The 19,229-nt window shown below is 39.1% G+C and overlaps 1 protein-coding gene across 9 annotated transcripts in view; it reads right to left on the bottom strand.

Annotated features, from left to right (window-relative positions):
- UNC79 (unc-79 homolog, NALCN channel complex subunit) overlaps window positions 1-19,229 on the bottom strand; it is a 115,101-nt gene that overhangs the window by 77,237 nt on the left and 18,635 nt on the right. For 8 of the 9 annotated variants that reach the window (XM_049828745.1, XM_049828747.1, XM_049828748.1 and 5 more), the window contains exons 6-17: window positions 18,014-18,069; window positions 16,639-16,768; window positions 14,512-14,576; window positions 12,577-12,665; window positions 11,365-11,405; window positions 10,067-10,095; window positions 8,782-9,011; window positions 8,291-8,462; window positions 5,693-5,923; window positions 3,594-3,784; window positions 2,563-2,686; window positions 1,200-1,340 (exon numbers count right to left, since the gene is read on the bottom strand). In XM_049828745.1, the coding sequence (XP_049684702.1) occupies window positions 1,200-1,340; window positions 2,563-2,686; window positions 3,594-3,784; window positions 5,693-5,923; window positions 8,291-8,462; window positions 8,782-9,011; window positions 10,067-10,095; window positions 11,365-11,405; window positions 12,577-12,665; window positions 14,512-14,576; window positions 16,639-16,768; window positions 18,014-18,069 (1,499 nt within the window). Of the gene's footprint in view, window positions 1-1,199; window positions 1,341-2,562; window positions 2,687-3,593; window positions 3,785-5,692; window positions 5,924-8,290; window positions 8,463-8,781; window positions 9,012-10,066; window positions 10,096-11,364; window positions 11,406-12,576; window positions 12,666-14,511; window positions 14,577-16,638; window positions 16,769-18,013; window positions 18,070-19,229 lie in introns of those variants that run through there. The other variant, XM_049828754.1, reaches the window with a different exon arrangement.

Raw genomic sequence — 19,229 nt, 5'->3', positions numbered from 1 at the left:
CCTTAATGCCATTAAATGATAAAATATGATAGAACTACAGGAATCATATTCTGCACAGATGTATAGATTCTCTTAAGCTAAGTGGCTGACATCCATTATCTTATTCCTACTAAAGAGGAATTTTAACATCATAAACCAAACAGAAAATTGGTGCAGGCAGTAAAGCAGCCATCAGGTTACAATTATCTGCTCCATGATCCAGGGACATGAACTTCAATAGTAGGAGGCTATCTCAAGAGAACAATGTAACTTATACCAAGGATACAGGTAGCTGGAAATGAACTAGACACAATGGGAACAAGATGTGCATGTCTGCATTGATTTATGTCCACACCACAGTAGGCCACCTGAACCACCCTGAGAACCTCTAAGTGTTGCAGGCAGATACACCGTTAGATGACACATGAGGTCTACTTTTAGGCCAGCTGTGGTCTGAAAGACCAGACAGTAAGTTTCTCCATTTTTTCTCCTTAGTTTAGAAACGGTCATGGGCTAGGTGTGGGAGTGCTCTCTGCAGAGCTACATCAGAAGAAAGGCAGCCCACATGTAAGGAATCAACAACTGCCTAGATGCTGTAGTTCCTTAAACCTAAAGATCTGACCTTTCAAGTACTCTTGTTCCTGCTATCTTTGAAGCACTTTATCCAAGACTGGGAAGTTAGTCACATAAGTCCAAGTGCATGTAGTGCTTCCAGACCATAAACCTTTGACAGACAACTTTAGATCAATTTTTGCATCTCTTGGATGGGGAAAAAAATGCAGGGAAACAGAAATAAATTCTGCTCTGTCACCCTTCCAAAACATACCTAGGCCCACCAGATTTGTACTAGAATACAGAAGCTCACTCTGGGTGACCAATTGTCCATAACAACTTGTTGTTGACGGTTATTAATAGAAGGTGCAGAGAATGAAAATTGTCAGAAAAAATACCAAGAACACTCCAAACATATCGCAAACAAACCAGTTCACTAAGGAAAAACTGCACAGTTTTTCTGCAGTTCCTGTGCGCATTATCTTTACACTGTCCATGTCATAGACTTGTATTAATTTAAGAAGTCATGCCAATTTTCTTCCATTTTCAAAATTTATAGTGCTTCTGATCAAATGCTGCCATATTGAAAGATGACAACTTAATTGTTCACATGCATTCTATTAAGAAAACTGTTCTAAGCAAAAAAATAATCAGGATAAATAAGTTACCCTCCGAGCTGCAAGATTTCCCGCCAGTTCACTGACTCTTGATTTTCTTTGATTTGCTAACTCTTTTACAGAATTAACTCCATCAGAAAACATGCTAATTAGTAACTGAAGAGGAACAACAATGTCTAGTTCAGATAACACCTGAGGAAAGACAATAAAGAAAAAAGCATGAGTGTCAAGTTTGATAAAAAATGCCAGCTACTTTGTAAGAACCTTTATCGTACGATCCTCAGCTCAGCAAGTTCCACACATTCAATTTTGGGATTCAATGAGGTGAGCTGCAAGCTTAGATTTCTGTTAGAATCAGGGCAAAAGAGAACTGGCAAAAAAAGGGTATTTTCAAAATATTTGTTGGCATCTGCTTGGTACACCTTGAGATCAGTTTTATGCACAAACATACAGGGATATGAGGATGTTCCACAAAAATATTTCTGTAAGCCAGAAGTATTACCAATACTTGGATGAATAACTATTTACTGTATTTATTATTACTTAAAACTGAATTCCTGTATTTATTCTAAGGATCTAGTCAGAATGGTAGCCTACAGGTGTCAACTTAGTGACAGCATGGTTATCTGCAAATCACTGAGAGAATATTCATCACCTATTGTCACCAACACTCAGACAAATACGAGCTTGTTTGTACTTGGCATTAACTGCTATTATGTCAAGAAAAATCAAAAAAATCATGCTTTACTTGAAAACTCTGCATACCTGAAAATTGCTACAGTCATCAGGTAAACTGGTCTCTGCAGAAGCTAGACCAAAATAACCCCTCAGCAGCAAAGAAGCGATAATGAAGAATACAGGTATTATTCTGAGGTGCTGTGGAAGATTTTATACCCTTTTGAATTCACTGCCCCCAGCTGACATGATTGTCCCTGTAGCTTTTGAACATGACCATTGGGTGAATGCCAGCTTTGTGGGCAAATACAGCACAAATGGGCCAGAGCAGCAGAAAACTTGATGAGTACAGAGCTAGTCTAATCCAGTTCTTCATATGCAGGAAAATCTACAGCTGCCTCTGGAGTCTGGAATTAATTTTGGAATCTACAGAGCAAATTCTGTGGAGACTAAAAACCACTGCTGGCAAAAAGTCAGCTGAATGGCCCTAAAGACACAACTGACATTCAAAGGTAAAAGGAATTTCCAGGCTTCCATTACATTGCCCATGATGGGCTAGCAACATAAAGTTTTCCAGGATCTGTCCACCAACCACCATTACATTGGGGCTAAGCAAAGGGCAGAAAGGTTCCATGACCCTTGGAAAAGTGGCTTCTTTTCCCACCTCCCCCCCTCTTTTTTTTTTCTTTTCCAAAATCATAGGCTGCTTCAGCATGACTCATCAAGAGAGGACACTTACATGCAGCCAAAGCAATGCTTGCTCTTGCACAGAGGACGGATACCCTGTGAATCGACAGCTAATGAAGCCAAACATCTCCTCCATGGAGAAAGGGAGAGGGCAAAGTTCAGTGTCAAACATCTTGCTGAAAAGTAGAACAAAAATATAGCATCAATGAGTTACCATGGCATACGCTGTGTGATATATAACAGAAAACTGGTAGAAAGGCAAGCTCACTACCAGCACTGATGATGCTTCTGTATCTTACTTGCACTCTCGCCCTCCAGAGGAATTGAGCTAGGTTGCCAATACCACCTGTCCTGACTGCACAAGGTCATCTTTGAATGCGATGACGCACCTTAAGAATTTACATCACATCTCATATCATGCCCAGTTTCATTTGATAGCAATAACTTTTTCAACATCCAGTGTAAAAATTGCAAAATTTCTCATTTCACCACTCTTCTGCTATTCCATGTTTACACTAAAAAAGTTTACATCAGTACCTACAAATAAAAACTTACAGTCAGTTTCAGAGCCTCTTCATCAGTTAAAAGCCAATGTGAAGTTTTATTGTCAAAGGCATACATCAGACATGAAATTATGACTCAGACAGCCATGATTCTTATTCTGGTGTTTTCTTTGTTCAACAGGGGAAGGTATTCACTAAATCAATACAAGTCATCACTCTTTCAGTGACAACTCTTCTAATCCCCACCATTTCTCATCAACAGCTGGCCAGGAGGAGAGAGATGCTTCTTCCACCAAGTTGCAGGAAGCCACTGAAAATGTGCCTTGCTCACAGCAGAGAAGCATCCATGTAGTTGGCTCTTGATACAGATTCAAAAATATCGGGAGCAATAAAAGGAAACGTGCCCAAAACTTAAGTGCTTTAGTCTAAATATGAGTTATAAAAAATTCAGAAGCATTCACTCACTACGGTCTACTGCACACAGGCATTTTTTGTTGTTGTTGTCACCATCTAATTGTGCTAAAACCCTCAACAATCAACATATACAATGATAGAATGGTTCCTACATATGTCTACATACCTCAACACTTCCCGGAACTCTTTCAGCTGATTATCAGGCACTTCCGTCCTTATAGCTTCCAACCACTCTGGCATAATACATTCCCACACCGGCTGGTTTATCACATTGTATGGAATCAAGCAAAGGATTCGATTCAGCCCTTCTTTTAATTGGGTCACAGCACTACACGATTTGTCCCAGTATCCACCAACCTGTGGGTATTTCCAGGAATCATACTGATGAATACTTCTAGTCCCCGTAACTTGCCCAGCACCATAAATTTGCTCAGTGTGTTGCAGCCAGAAAATCGTGGGGGGTGATCATCAGTACCTTCCAGCCTGAATTTAGAACTCAGCCATGGAGACTGCATTGTTTTTTTCCTCTCTCATTTGACCCACAGTACACAACAGCACTGCCCAAGATTTAGATGGTTTGCTCACTTCCAGGCCATGACACAGAGTAACGTCTCATTGTTTACAGTTCTCAACAAGGGACAGATTTGTTTGGTCAAAATTGCACCTTCAATTATTTGCTCTGGGCAACTTGTTACAGAACTTGGTCTGTACCAGGTGTTCTTCTGTGGTTGTTTATTTTGGGCTTTTCTGAGGGAAGGTTCTAAGTGATGGAAACCAAAAAACATACTTCTAAGTAAATAAGTAACTGGCCTACGGAGATTAATTATTCCAACTGACCTCGGATCACATCTGCTGTTCCTGACTAATGGCTCTAGAGATGCCTGCTGTTTTGGCAGCAACTACTGGTAATCTCAGCCAACAAACTATTTTTTCTCCATTCATCACAGCTAATTTCATGGCTGTTTGCCTTCATGTTCTAGTGAACCCTTGCAAATCTGGCAAGTTGCCAGTCTAGTCTTAAGTATTGCAGCAGAGGTAATAAAACTCAAAAAAGGGGCTGGATCCAAGACAAGACAAAGATCCATAACAGATTACAGCATGAGGTTCAGTCCTTCCTTTCCCCTTTAGCCTCAAAGCCCTGATCTCTTTTCTTCAGTTCTAACATTCAATGCATCCATCCACCTCTATAATTCCCTCAGCTGCCCTCCAATCCACCGACAGCCAGGTGTATCTTCAGAGCAATGGTTCAGAGTAAGACATGTGCTGGTCTGCACATGTACAGCAGATCCTATGTATTAGGTCATGAAAAAAACATGGATGCACACTTCATCCCTGATGAGGTAATACATCTCACATGAAGTCTTTATGGCCCTTCCTATTCTAGCCACTTAATTTTAGGAAACAAAACCAACATATCCTCTAGACATTTTATATAAAAGGGTCACAAAATGAAAGTCTTAGAAAAGCACATATGATATAGTTGGCAGTGATAAATGAGGAAAAAGTCTTAAATCCCTCTAAAATATAAAATTCCTATTTTCATGCTGATGTTTCATTTTCTATAGAGGAATATTCACATGCCTGACTTTGTTGCCTGTCTTCACTATCCAGGTTAAGTGGTGAGTTCTGCTTCATAATTAATGGACAGAAAGAAAGATTCTTTCTAGAAGTGATTCCAGCAATGGTCTCACTTAGGCACCCTGAATGACCTGCCAGATAAATATCTCTCTCCATCAGCAATAAGGAGAACTATGGGAGACTAGTCTCTTAACTGAGTCATTTAAATTAGGTATCCGAAGCTACAGGGGATCAGTATGCCCAAAGTTCCTTTCAGTTACAACTGTGTGATTTCATGAATCTTAATTCACAGCTGCAGAGGTAAGTATGCAAAGAACAAAGAAACATTAGTAAAGCAGACTAGTAAAGAACACGCTTATATGGGAACAGACCAATGATACCTCTTACTAAAGACAAGCTCAGGAGCTTCAGCAGCATAATGGAAATGTGCAGCTATCAAAAATGTACAGTATCTTTCAAATACCTGTAATATTCTTCCAACCTGTCTTCATATTACTGTAAATAATCCCCACTCTCTAACACAGTAAAACTAAAAATGCTAAAAAGAGGAAAAATTTCTGAACTCCACTGCTCCCTCAACCACTGAGATTTCTTTTGCCTTGACAGAGCTGAGGGAAAAATGGTCTTTATACTTAAGACTTTAATCTCTGTGGCAAATAAAGGAACCTTCAGATAAATTATTCTTACCCTGGCAAACTCCATTGGTTTAGGAAGGAGGCACATAACCATGACATCAAATCGGACATCACAAACAGTCTTCAACCACTTAGTAACAAACTGTGGTTTGAGCTTTTCAACCAGGCTACCAACTTCATCATCCATCATGTAAGCTGTAGAGTGAAACCACTGGAATACCATGCTAACCAGCCTTGCTAAACTCTCTGTGGGTGTATTCTCACTAGGAGTGCAAAGGCTCACCTGGAAGACAGAAACACAAATGAAGTTTCATTTCTAGAATTAAAGGTAGGAAATTGTTTGTCTACTGTATTTTGCATATTCTCAGACATACGAGGATGCAGATTACATAGAAGACAAATGAGCTGATCAGTTTCAAGCAGAGTTTGGCACAGGACAATTGACAAAACATTTCCAAACCAGAAAATAACAATAAGAGGGGAAAAAACCCAAGCACTGAATTTTTTGTTTCTTAGTTTCAACACTGAAAACTTTAATACAGAATGCTTTGACAACCTGAAACATTTTGGTCTGAACTTTAAAATTACTTTCATTTCAAATGGTAATGTAAAGCCTGGTAAAATATATGATACATATACACACATATATATATAAAATGTAAAAGATAGAAAGACAAACCAAATGAAGTATCAAAAAGACTGAAAGAAGAGGTCTACTTTATTATATTAAGTGATCTTTGCTTTGCAAAAAGGTTCCAATTTTTATTTTCTGTCCTCATTTGAGGCAGGAATATGAGTTTTATGTCCTCAAAAATTCTCAAATAATAATATTCTTCTCCCCTTCTCCAAACTCTCTCTTTCTAAAATAATATCTGCATTGTGAAACTGTCCCGAATCTGAGACCAAGTCTGTACCCGAGTTCACAGACCAGGAACACTGCTAAGCCCTTAATTACCTGCTATTTGAGCTCTTGGCATCTTCTGGGGATGGGAGACAAAGTTTCAAGTCAGGTTGCTGCACTGAATCCAAAGAATGGAAAATAACAGATGACAGGAGATTTAGGAAGTTCCTTTAACCATCTATCAGCTGTTTGTTGCCATTTCCTAGTGAAAGCTCTACTCTCAGCACTTGGCAAGCTGAAACCAGTGACTGCTGCCTTGCAGCAAGTGAACAAAGGAGAAACATTCATGTCATTTCTGGGGAAACAGCTGACAGCACTGCTTCCCAGAGAAGACCAGAATCCATCTTACAAGTGGCTTTTCCTCCATGTTTTTTCTTGAGATGAGGCAGCTAACGACAACCTTGCCAATTCAAAGTACAGTCTTTATTTTTCTACTTCATTGCAGGTTGAAGTTAAGGTGTTTGCTTCCTGGTGCTTGTCTCAGTTGAGTGTTAACTCAAAGGCAGTATCATCCGGCAGCCTTTTTACTAGGAACTCTTGAAATGAAAGGTATTCATTTTATGAAAGAAAACAGCAACCCACTATTTCTCACAATCTGCTGTCTTCTCTGCCAATACTTACTACAGAGAGATCAAGAGATTTTATAAGAATAGAATGAAGTCCGTGAGCTCCCCCTCCCTACCACAAAGGTAGACTCTCAATGTCAAGGATGAGGAAAGTACAGTGTAACAAAACCTGTTCTATTCTCACTACAATTCCACTTCTGGAAAGGTAGATCCTCCGTCTTTACAAAACATCATTTGAAACAGAATACATGAATATGACATAATAAAAAAAAATTTTAAAAAAGGCCTTAAGTCTAAAACAACATTAAACAAAAAAAAACCACAAGATATCAGCAAACTATAGTTTACTCATGTAGTCACTTGAAACAGCACAGCAGCTTTGTTGGCATTGTGGGATTCTAGACCTGCCACCCTGCTGTCCCTGTCTCTGTTTACATGATGGATGAGGGGTCTTGCTATTCCCCACTTGTCACTAGGTGACCAAAGAGGAGGGAGCCTGAGAGCTCAAGGTGAATGGGAAAGAGCCTGAGAAGGAGAATTCTCCTTAAGAACTGCAGGATCCAATTTCTGAGGATCTACCAGGTTCCAGCCTGGCTTGCTCATGACCTAGCCAGCAGCAGCCCTGCTATTTTGGAATAATCTCTGCTAGCTACTACAGGGCTTCATTCTGTCAACCCACGCCAGGTGAATTAGCTGGAGTACAATGACTGGAACTGATCCAGCTAGGCCAACCTGAAGGCAGGAAGGAAAAGCAGCCCACTAAATGTCCTCCAGCCTATTCACAGGTAAGAGAGAAAGCTGAGCTTCCAGAGACTGATATTGAAAGACGAAGGTGAAACGTAGATCTTTAGGGGATTGCATTTTAAGGTTAAAATAATGGAACTCAGCAGGGGGCACTTGTGAACAGAAGATGACGGCACATAGAAAGCCAATAAAAAAACTGAGAGTGAATAATTCTGTCATGCACTCTATACAGGAATCGGAGGCAGTCAGCAGCTCCACCCAAACTAGTTCTGAAATCTCCAAGTCTGACAGCTTCACAGAACTCCTTCTTTTTGCTTACAAATCAGAAAAGTATCCAACTACAGCCAAGAAGTGGAAAAAAAAGAGATATAATTGAGGCTTCAGAAAGAAAAGGAAAGGGAAGTGAAAGGAGTGAGAGAAGAGAGCAAGAATTTCTCACCAAGAACCAGATTCCAAACTGGCTCAGGAGGCGCTGGTCATGCTTGTCATCATCTTTATTATCAAAGTCTGTGTTGTCCAGGGAGTGATGGGAAGAGGAGAGGCCCATCTGTCTCCTGCGGTTGAGTTCATGCTCCCTCTGCTCAGCATGAAACTCTGCTTCCTTCAGCAAGCTATAAAACAAGCTTGTGGTCAGTGAATGCAGCTTTCCTGCACTGGATACAGGTATCTGATCAAGAATAACTAAAGGTTAAGGCATCTGATGTCATCATTTTCCTGATAAAAGTAATAAAATAACATCAAATTCTAGGATTCAAGGCTGACTTCTTCCATGAGGACAAGCTGATCAGGATCAGCTGCAGGAGTTCAGCACCCCTGCTCTGAACTTATCCTGGTGAAACCAAAATCAACTTGCACAACATTTGCAGGCAATATTTTCATGAAAGCCTGATCATGCTTTACATATTGATGCCACGTAAGCTGCCATGTTACCTGATCACAGCTTCCACAGTACACACAAGTTCCTCTGCCCCACACTCCCGGGTATTGATAGGGGGTGGTGAGGTCTGATAAAGATGGGTTTCTGCGGCTGCCCCAACTTCACTGCTGTGATGATTTGAATGGCATCTTTTGCAATAGCGCACTGGCCTGTTGCCATGGCGGCCACAGCAGCCCGCTGAGAAGCACGTGACAACAGCTCTTCTGACATGTGAACTACAGTTCTGGAAAATAAAAAAGATTTTATCAGGCCACAAGTATCAGAAAGTGGAACTGAAAACAGGGATGACAGTCAGCACTGGGGAACTGGCTCTAGAGTTAGTCATTTCCAAAATCACTATATATAAGCACAACTGTGTGCAAACTCCTGATGCCAAGTGTCACTGAACTTGCAGAAAGATGAGCTCAGGCCTAAATGCTGGGCCTGGACTTAAAACGTCACAGTTGCTCTTCTTTTGGAGCAGACCACACCAACACATAAGTCATCAACCTCAACTTTCTGGCTTGGAGCAATCTCTAAAATTTACAGTAGTTCTTTTAACCCCTGCTTATACATCAGAATGTCTTTTTAAATTACATGTAGCAACAGGCAGATCCTTAGGAGCGTAATCAATGGTGCCACATCAGTTTATGCTATGTAAGGATCTGCCTTATCACAGGTAACTGTCCAAACCTCCAAAATATGCGCTACCTTTATTTTTGCCACCTGGTAATCCAGCCCAACATAAAAGCTTTGTTTACCACATAAGATCTAGAATATGTTATACACTGTATTCCTCATTATTAAAATGTTATTAAAACACACTAGCTGGTATGTATTGCAAGCAGATTCTTTTTGTCAGCAGTCTTTTTAGAGCCAAGCACTGAAGACTTTCAGTCCATATATTTTTAAAAATACACAGTTTACAGTAGGATTTTTGTCCAATTTAGGATTAATCCAAGACTTCAAGGAGATGAGAAGATATAAACACTTAGATTTAAAATTAATCTCTTGCTCTATCCTCTTCATAAGCAGAGTTAAAGAATAAAAACTGAGCTCAACTGCATAATTGAATTGCTTTACTAATTGCCATTTCAACAAAAACCTAGAACATCAAACATGAGCAGTTTTAACAAAAAGAAACCTTGCTGCTGAATCATTCCCATCCACCAACAAATGCATTCATGGAAAAATTGTGAAAATTTGGAATGGTACAAAAAAGAACGCACCACATAGTAATGGAATGACACTACACACAACATCAAATCATGCCCCATCACACAAATGACTAAATCTTACCTTCTTCTGACATATAGCAGATATTTCAGCTGTAAGGGGAAGGCATACAAAACATCAACACAGAATGACGATCCTTCTGTTTTACTATGGCAGCCATGGGAAAATGGACTTGCTGCAAGAAGTCTCTGAGGCTAACTTTCCAGATATTACTGAAACTTCTGAGCCTGTTGGACTGCATGAGGTAGGACACTGTATACTTAGGCCTACTGGCTATTTCTATACTGAAATAAAAGAACAGCCTTGGTGCATTAAGTGTGGTGCACTCTGCATCCCATCCACCTTCTGTCTATGCTTCTGCCTCACGGGCAGACTTGTAGAAGTACACCTGTAGGCACACTACTGTGGCATGCTGTGGGAGACATGGCTCAGATGTGCCTACACTGCCTGTGAAAGCTTGCAGGATAAAAGATTAGTGAATATAGTTGAAAAATGTAGAACCAGCCACTATGTCTGTGGCCCATAACTCCATAGCAAAATGTTTGCAGATTCAACCTGTAAGCAGTAGCTATTCAGTCTGTTGCCCTGGCAACATCTGATTCAGTAAATATAGATGGCTGAGTAAAGACAAGTACTTCCCTTAAGTAAATAAAACATTCTTAATCTGGAGTAGATTTCAACTAAAAGGAGACAGAAAAAAAATCACCACTGCTTAAGAATTTCAGTTTGCAGAACAAAGAGACAGGGAGTGTCTTCGTTCTGTCCTTGAAAGGGTTATTTTAGAGAATATGTGACTGCCCTTGTAAACCCAGGAAATTCTGATTAGTCTGTCAACAAGCTTTGTCTGCATTCTGGTACATAATAAGGTGTCAGGCTCTCTCACTAGCCAAAGGACAATGATTGGATCAATGACTGGATCACTGAAAAATATTTTATGTCCTTTTCCGGTATCCTTTACAGCCTTCCGTTCATAGCATAGATTCTCAGAAGTTTTAAGAGCTTTTGAGTCCGAGCCAGGTTACTGGAAGAACTAGCCCCTTTTTTTGGACACCAGTCTGGGACACAAATACTTTTAAAAAACTTGGGCCCAGCTGTGGATGCTTCAAGATTTGAAAATCTGTTTGCTGTCTCTGTTTCCTCACACATAAAGAGTTGCATACTATTTCAGATAGAGGATTAGTCGATTTTTTATAGTACTTTAAGGACATCAAACAGTATTAAGTGCAAGCTACTCTAAAATTTTAGGAAATATCTTTAGAATAGAACACAGCATTTCAAGTAATACAGTATGCAGAAATATCAGTAAGCATTGGGTTGTACAATTATGATTATTTTGTACCTACCATTAAAATGCCTCTTACCTTGTGGTAGAAGAACATCAATCAACCATTCACTGTGATCCCTATAAAAATTGTATATCTAATTAGCTTTCCATTTTTTATATATATATATATGCATTTATTTTTGCACAGAGGAAGTTATCTAAATTAATGTAGCAGGACTGATATTATTCTGAAGCTGTTTTTTTCAAATGTAGCTTTATAAATTGCAGGCTGCTTTACATTACCTCTCTTTGTTGTGCCTGTCTTATTGCAAATTACCACTTTGCTGATGTTGGTCCACCATGTTCAAGGCTTTCAAAAAATTCCTTTTAAGGCATAAATTTATCAACTTAAAATAGTGTGTGCTCTGAAAATCTGATAGCTAAGAAATGATACTGAAGAATAACAGATGAAAATAGGAAAAAAATAAAATGTACCACTACTCTTTTCTGTGAGCCTCCTTAGAAGGTATGCTTCTACCAAATTCAATTATTTTTTCCTGCAGCTTTAAATCAATGATGACTTAAAAATCTAAGGTGAGATGTAACTGCTTTTCCTACAGCTGTTGTGATATAAAGGTGTCTTAAACTGGACCATGTAGCTTCTGAACTACCTGTAACCTTGTCCATTTGAACTAATGACTGGAACTCTCCATAAGTATTAGTAGATCTTATAAAGTAATACAAACCAAAAAGTAATATAAAAAAATATTTTTAAAAGTTTAAAAAAAAAGAATAAGTGAGTTTAATTCATCTCAGGCTATATTTCTTCCAGGTACTGGACAAGCCTGGACCAATTTCAATCCTTTATTCTGCTGCTTCACAGTATACCCTAGAGAACAATCTGAAATACATGTTACAGAAAAGTAATAAAGTCTCTGTGAAAGAGCTTTCATTGTAATGTGCTGCTTTTAACAGCAACTAAAGGATGAGGACAAAAAAAAGTTTCATAAGCAAAAGCTTGTACATTAATGAGGTCCCCCTATCATAGTCAATGCATCCCACAGTATCTATTCATTCAGAGATCTTAATTTTAAAACTCACTACTGTTCAAGCTAGATGCAAATGCTGATCATGTGGGATAAATTTCTGTAATCCTTATTCATACTGAGTGGCAGTGTGCTCCATACATTTCAACAGGGTTATCTATATAAATTATATGGTAATCATACTGAAATAAAGCATAATTCCAGAGTTCTGAATGCTGCAGTCTGACTACATCTGATCATTTTCCAGCTCTTAGTTTACCTACCCTGCAATTCTCTGGCTGCATTCTTCACAAAGATATAGGGGAGGTGGCTTATCACCCAAAGCCACAGACAAGGATGGGTCAATGCACATCTGAAACACAAAGAAGGAAAAGAACTAACGCATCTGTTCATTGAAGCTCACTGAAAAAGTTCAACACATTAATGCTAGAACATACAATCTAACACAGCTTTGACATGTGTTGAGAGCATTTAGTATTCTAAAAGATGGTACTCAGCACCTGGCAGTACAGGATCTGAAATTATTTCTAACAAAGGAGAGGGATGTAACTGAAAATGAGAGCCTATGGGAAGAGAACAGGACATATTTCAATATCAGTATTACCACTCTCTCAAAGACAAGTATATTTTGTGTTACACATTTACATTGCATAGTCATGATAGACTTACTCTTTGTTTTTTTCCAAAGAGATAGTCACTTAGAGGATCCATTGCTTAGGACAAAGTAATGTAAAAGTCTAGATTTTTCTCTCTCAGTAACACCTCTTAGCAAAAGCTAATTTTCAGTCATCAGAGTTGTTAACTATACAGCACAATTCCAGTGACAGAACAAAGACTATGGACCCACAGTTCCCTTGGTAGCATAGGTCCAAACTTTGTCTTGCGTTAGCTTTTATCCTTAGCCAGTTACAGAAAACTACATTAGCCAGTTACAGAAAACAGTTAACAGCCAGTTACATACACATTCGTCTGTTTTGTACTATTTAAGGAAGAGCTGAACAGTAGTATGCATGCACAATATCTTAACCACTTAAATCAAAATGTTTCTTACTCCATTCAAGAGCAAGATCTTATTTATAAAGTCAAATGCCTCTTTGAATGTTTCTCTTCTTTGTTAATCAAATTTACATTCATCTATCCAAGAGGCAACAGGCTGCATTTTTCTGAGTGATGACTGATCAAGACTGGTTGTGTCAAAGTTAAGCTAAGACATCATTCAAAAATATTCAGGTATTTCATCTGCAAAACTCGGAACTGTAGATTTCACTGATATTTTGCTTTACTCAGTGATCAGTCTGAATCTGGTGATCACTACAACATGAAGCAAAAACTTCCAGCTTTTTTTCCTATGAAAAGGGATCATGGAGAATGATTGGAGTGGGCAGAAAAGTGGTCCCTTGCAGGACTTGCGAGATAGGTGTCACCATTATGCCCTATCAGTATCATGGCCAGTGGAAAAGGCTTACTGAAGAACTGTTTGACTAATTTGATTATGTTAGTATATGAATTGATGCCAGGAAAACTGATTGTATCTACATATTTAACTAGATACAAATCTAATTAATTAGTACACCTAACCGTAGTATGTTCTGGACTTGGGATGCTGTTCTTGCCTCTGCCATCAAATTGTGCTATGATCGTGGTCAAGCCATTTTACTTTGTTACCCAGCACGTAAACAGGAAAGACATTTACCTCCCTCAAAGAGGGCTGTAGAAGAGGTAAGTAAAGCTTTGTTGCGATTTGCTTTAGGACACATTCCAAGCAAAGGATCACAATCAGAGTAGGTGCGTTGTATGACCTCAGTCAAGATACCAAGGTGAACATGTACCTATGTAACTGACATAATGTTTCCTGTTTATAGCAATATTTGTGCACATATTTAGACACATATATGTGTTCAGGAAAATATTTATATGGTTAAGCCAGGAGCCAGCTTAGAATTTTATAAAGTGCTCTGCAACTGTCCCCATGTTTAATATGAAGACTTGGCCCACAGTAGTTGGAGGAAATATCCCATCTTGCTTTAGGTAGCCAAGGAATATATTCACAAAGCCCCACCCTGGTCTTGACAGGCTTTGCTGTTCCCTTAGCTCCTGCTCTTGGTCACCTGCACACAACCAGACCATATGGCTGGGGTCTAAGTGCAACTTCCTATCCCCCAGATAGTTGGGTTTGACCCCTGAGGAAATAGCAGTACCTTCACAGCTGGTTTGTTAATAGCATTATGGCATTCAATGTGCTGGCAATGAATAGGATTCCAGGCTGCAAAACCAAAACAGAGCTGATTAATAAATGGAGAAAATATATTTATATTCTTTGTGTCTAGCGGTATTGTCATGGTTTTAGCCTAGCCAGCAACTAAGCACCACGCAGCCGCTCACTCACTCCCCCCCATCCCACTGGATGGGGGAGAAAATCGGGAAAAAAAGTAAAACTCATGGGTTGAGATAAGAACAGTTTAATAGAACAGAAAAGAAGAAACTAATAATGATAATGATAACACTAATAAAATGACAACAGTAGTAATAAAAGGATTGGAATGTACAAATGATGCGCAGGGCAATTGCTCACCACCCGTCAACCGACACCCAGCTAGCCCCTGAGCAGCGATTCCCTGCCCCCCACTACCCAGTTCCTAAACTAGATGGGACATCCCATGGTATGGAATACACCGTTGGCCAGTTTGGGTCAGGTGCCCTGGTTGTGTCCTGTGCCAACTTCTTGTGCCCTGGCTGGCCATGAGAAGCTGAAAAATCCTTGACTTTAGTCTAAACACTACGGAGCAACAACTGAAAACATCAGTGTTATCAACATTCTTCTCATACTGAACTCAAAACATAGCACTGTACCAGCTACTAGGAAGACAGTTAACTCTATCCCAGCTGAAACCAGGACAGGTATCAACTGAGAACAAGATCCTCTTGTACTAAGTACTATACAAATATGAGAGAAGACCTAGCCATTCGTCAGGAAGCCTATCAATTACAATAAACAACCTAGAATATACATGCCTACTGACTTGTTTGGGATATAATTATGAAATGAACCATGAACTCAGCGAAGAAATGGAAAAAGTGAGATGCAGACATGCCCACTGTAGACTCTTCCTGATCTCACCAACACCTTTAATTAATTAATTATCTTTCCACTCCAGGAGCAGGATGGTAGGAGTAGCTGACCAAATTCAGTAACATTCTCAGGCAAAATGAAAACAAAGCTATGATAAAGGAAAACTAGTCCAGCCACACAGAAGGAGCCTTAGCTTTGTAATGACAAGAAGTAAACAAAATGCCATGCAACTGCAGGTAATACTCATCCCATTCTGGGATGCATTAACAGAACATTTACATATAGGAAAATTATTCCAGTCCACCCAGTGCTAGTAACGGTTCAATGGAATATCATGCTTAGTTTACAGACCTGCTTGCATGTGAATTGATACAGAGCAGTACAAGAAGAATTTTTTTAAAAAAAAGTCAAGAAAACCTATCAACCCTTCAAGGGAAGGCTTTAGAACAGATCAGACAAACACATAACAGGAACATTCAGGATGTACTTGGTCTAGGGGGTCTTCTAAGGTCTCTTCCAACCCTTCATTTTGATTATTTAAAATGTTGCATTCTGGTCCAGAAATTTTAAAAGTGAACAAAACATATCCCATATGACAGAGATTATTTGAAACAGGTTGAGACAGGCAAGCAGGAAAAGCAAGTCATGAATTGCTGCTGGAGACTCCCCACCATAGAAGCACAATCCCATCAGTACCACTGGGGAGTCTGGTGGACAGAGGACTTCATACCATCCGCCTACTCAGCTCCAGCTGCATTGCTGCCTTTGTCTCTCTTTTTCACCCTATAGTCAACCTTGAGAACTTTTCCATTATACTGACTGCACCTGACAAGACCTGACTTTTTTTGACAGTAACAGCCAGATAAGGAGTCTTAGCAACAGCAGCAGTGATAGCAGCTGGCACAACAAAAGCAACCAAAGCAATAATTGAAAGGAACATAAGCCAGAACCCTTGTGAGGCCAATATGGCAGTTTCACAGACCATTTGGAACACTACATATATTTCTTCTCCTGTTCTGGTTTAGTTAGTATTGGGAGTTACACAATATATTTAGTAGCCACAATCACAGTTTTTATTTTTCGTAAATCTTTTGGAAATACAGAGAAACAGATATTGTATATACTTATGAAAGTACCAATTTATCAAACAAAAGATTTCAAAATACATCATAGAACTGTAAACATGTGACATTAACACACTTCTGATCATCTCCTTTATGTTTATTTTGGCCTACACAAAAACAGCTGCACTGACCTGTGTACTGCAGTCCTCTGTACTCACTGATTGCACCAGGTGGTTTTAAATTGGGCCAATAGTGAAATAACATTTGTACTGCTGGAGGTTTAACTTGAGATGGTCCATAGGCTATCACATACAGCAAATCCTAAGGAAAGACATGTATAAAATGTTTATTTTGCAAGGTAACAAAACACAATTCAATACATATTACTTGTGTTCAAAGATACTTGAACACACAAAATGTATATGTTTCATGCCCTACCAAATGTCCTTTGTACGATCTTACAAGTAGATTAGATGACTAACTTCAACAACATGTTCACAACTGGCTTCTGAGTTTGATCAGAGCATCCAACGGCTACCACCCACCCACATAGTGTACTAACATATAGCAAATGAAGCCTCTATCTAGCCATGGAACAAAGAGGTGTGAGATGATAGATAAATAAGTGGATTCAGATCAGATTCAGGCTAAGACAATACTCACAAACAGTCTTTGTAAAAGTTCAGGCCCACATGAACTGATAAGATTGGTCATTACTAAAATTTCTACTAACTGGAGCCACAATGACATAGTATTTAGGAAATGGAGCTGTGTTCTACAAAACATGAAGCTGCTTCTGTAACCTAAAAAATCAGAGGGACCTTCCTCTCCATAATCCAGAAGGAGGATTGGATATGAAGATGTCATGGTTTAACCCCAGCCAGCAACTACGCACCACACAGCTGCTCACTCACTTCCCGCCCAACCGGTGGTATGGGGGAGAGAATCGGGGAAAAAAGTAAAACTCATGGATTGACATAAAGACAGTTTTATAGAACAGAGAGGAAGAAAATAATAATGATAATAATAAAAAAATTATAATAATATTAATAAAAGAATTAGAATACACAAAACAAATTATGCACAATGCAATTGCTCACCACTTGTCAACTGATGCCCAGTTAGCTTGCGAGCAGAGATCCACTCCCCCTCCCCAGGCCAACTCCCCCCAGTTTATATACTGGACATGACATCACATGCTATGGAATACCCCTTTGGCTAGTTTGGGTCAGCTGCCCTGGCTGTGTCCCCTCCCAATTCCTTGTGCCCCTCCAGCCTTCTTGCTGGCTGGACATCAGAAGCTGAAAAATCTTTGACTTAGTATAAACACCACTTAGCAATAACTGAAAACATCAGTGTCTTATCAACATTCTTCTCATACTGATTCCAAAACATAACACTATACTAGCTACTTATAAAGAAAAGTAAGTCTATCCCAGCCGAAACCAGGACAGAAGATCATTTATAACTTTTTTGCACATAGTCAGTTCAATTTTCAAGCCATATGGTTTTCATTACTATCCAAATACAGTCATTTCCACAAAGTATATATGATCATAAACTTACTTTCCATACTTCTTGCTTATATTTCATGAGGCATTCCAATAATTGGCAGTGATACACTGAGAGAGAAAAGACAGTATAGACATAATATTGAAATGGAAACTCAAGTTACAGAAGTGATGTAATTAGCTGATTGGTTTTGCTTTGTCTGTCCAAAATTCAGTATGTCATTTAATTACTTTTTATTTTAAAGGTTTTGCTGAATAATCATTGCTCTGAGAGTCATCACAAAAGATTAGAAATTAAGTATTAGTAACTTGTTTCTGCCAAGGAATGCAGTAAGATGAGTATTAGGAGTATACAACTTTTTGCACATCAATGGAGATCTTTTTCAAACACATCTAGTTTAAGAATACCTGCTAATTCACTTAAACTGTCCCTCTGGCACAGTGTAAAGCTGTAAATGGGTAGGTATCTTGTCATTCATCTTGAGGCAGTAATGGAAGTCACATGTAACAATACATTATTCCCATGTATACCAAAGACTATAGGAGCCACTCTGCATCAAACGTAAGAGCCAAATGAACTACTTTATATGTTTGACTTGCCCAAAACCACAGGGGAACATTTTCTTCAGATAGCTGGACCATGGAATTCAAAAACAAAAATAGAATGTTTCATGAAAAAAACTAACTTGTGCGAGTAGCTTTTAAAAATAGTGTGCTGCTTTTATTTACTGTTGTGAACTACATTAGCATGATGTGCACTTCTCACGCACATACTGCAGCGTGGGGTTCCTCCACACACACACCACCTACCCATCTACATAAAGCGGGAGATAGTTGACTATCCTGCAATGTAACAGCTCCCTCAGGTTAAATTTTGTTTCAATTTGGGTATGTGATCCCGCTGATTTAAGTGGCACTGCACCACAGTGAGAAAGAATGGCCTTGTGTTTCGATACTTATAATTACATTTAAATTCATTATAGTTCTGTTGAGCCTGCAGCCCACATTACCTGTCATCTTTAAAAAATAGTATCAGTTGTGAACTTGGTGGGATATGAATCATAGTATAAGACAAACTGTTACTATGAATTTGTATAGTCAAAGTTAGTGGTGATTTCTCTCCAACACTGATGTTATATATCAACGCTATTTTCTGATGTCAAGCAAGAGCAGACTGGAGTCTCCAATCCTGGGCCAAATCCTATTTCTTCATCACAATGAGATCTCTTATCTATACAATGATTACTTCAAGCATGATGCTCAGAAATTCC

The sequence above is a fragment of the Accipiter gentilis genome, chromosome 25 (assembly GCF_929443795.1).
Source record: "Accipiter gentilis chromosome 25, bAccGen1.1, whole genome shotgun sequence".
Lineage (NCBI taxonomy): Eukaryota > Metazoa > Chordata > Aves > Accipitriformes > Accipitridae > Astur > Astur gentilis.
The sequence above is the reverse complement of the archived record's forward strand: the minus strand, read 5'-3'. Positions and strand labels throughout refer to the sequence as shown.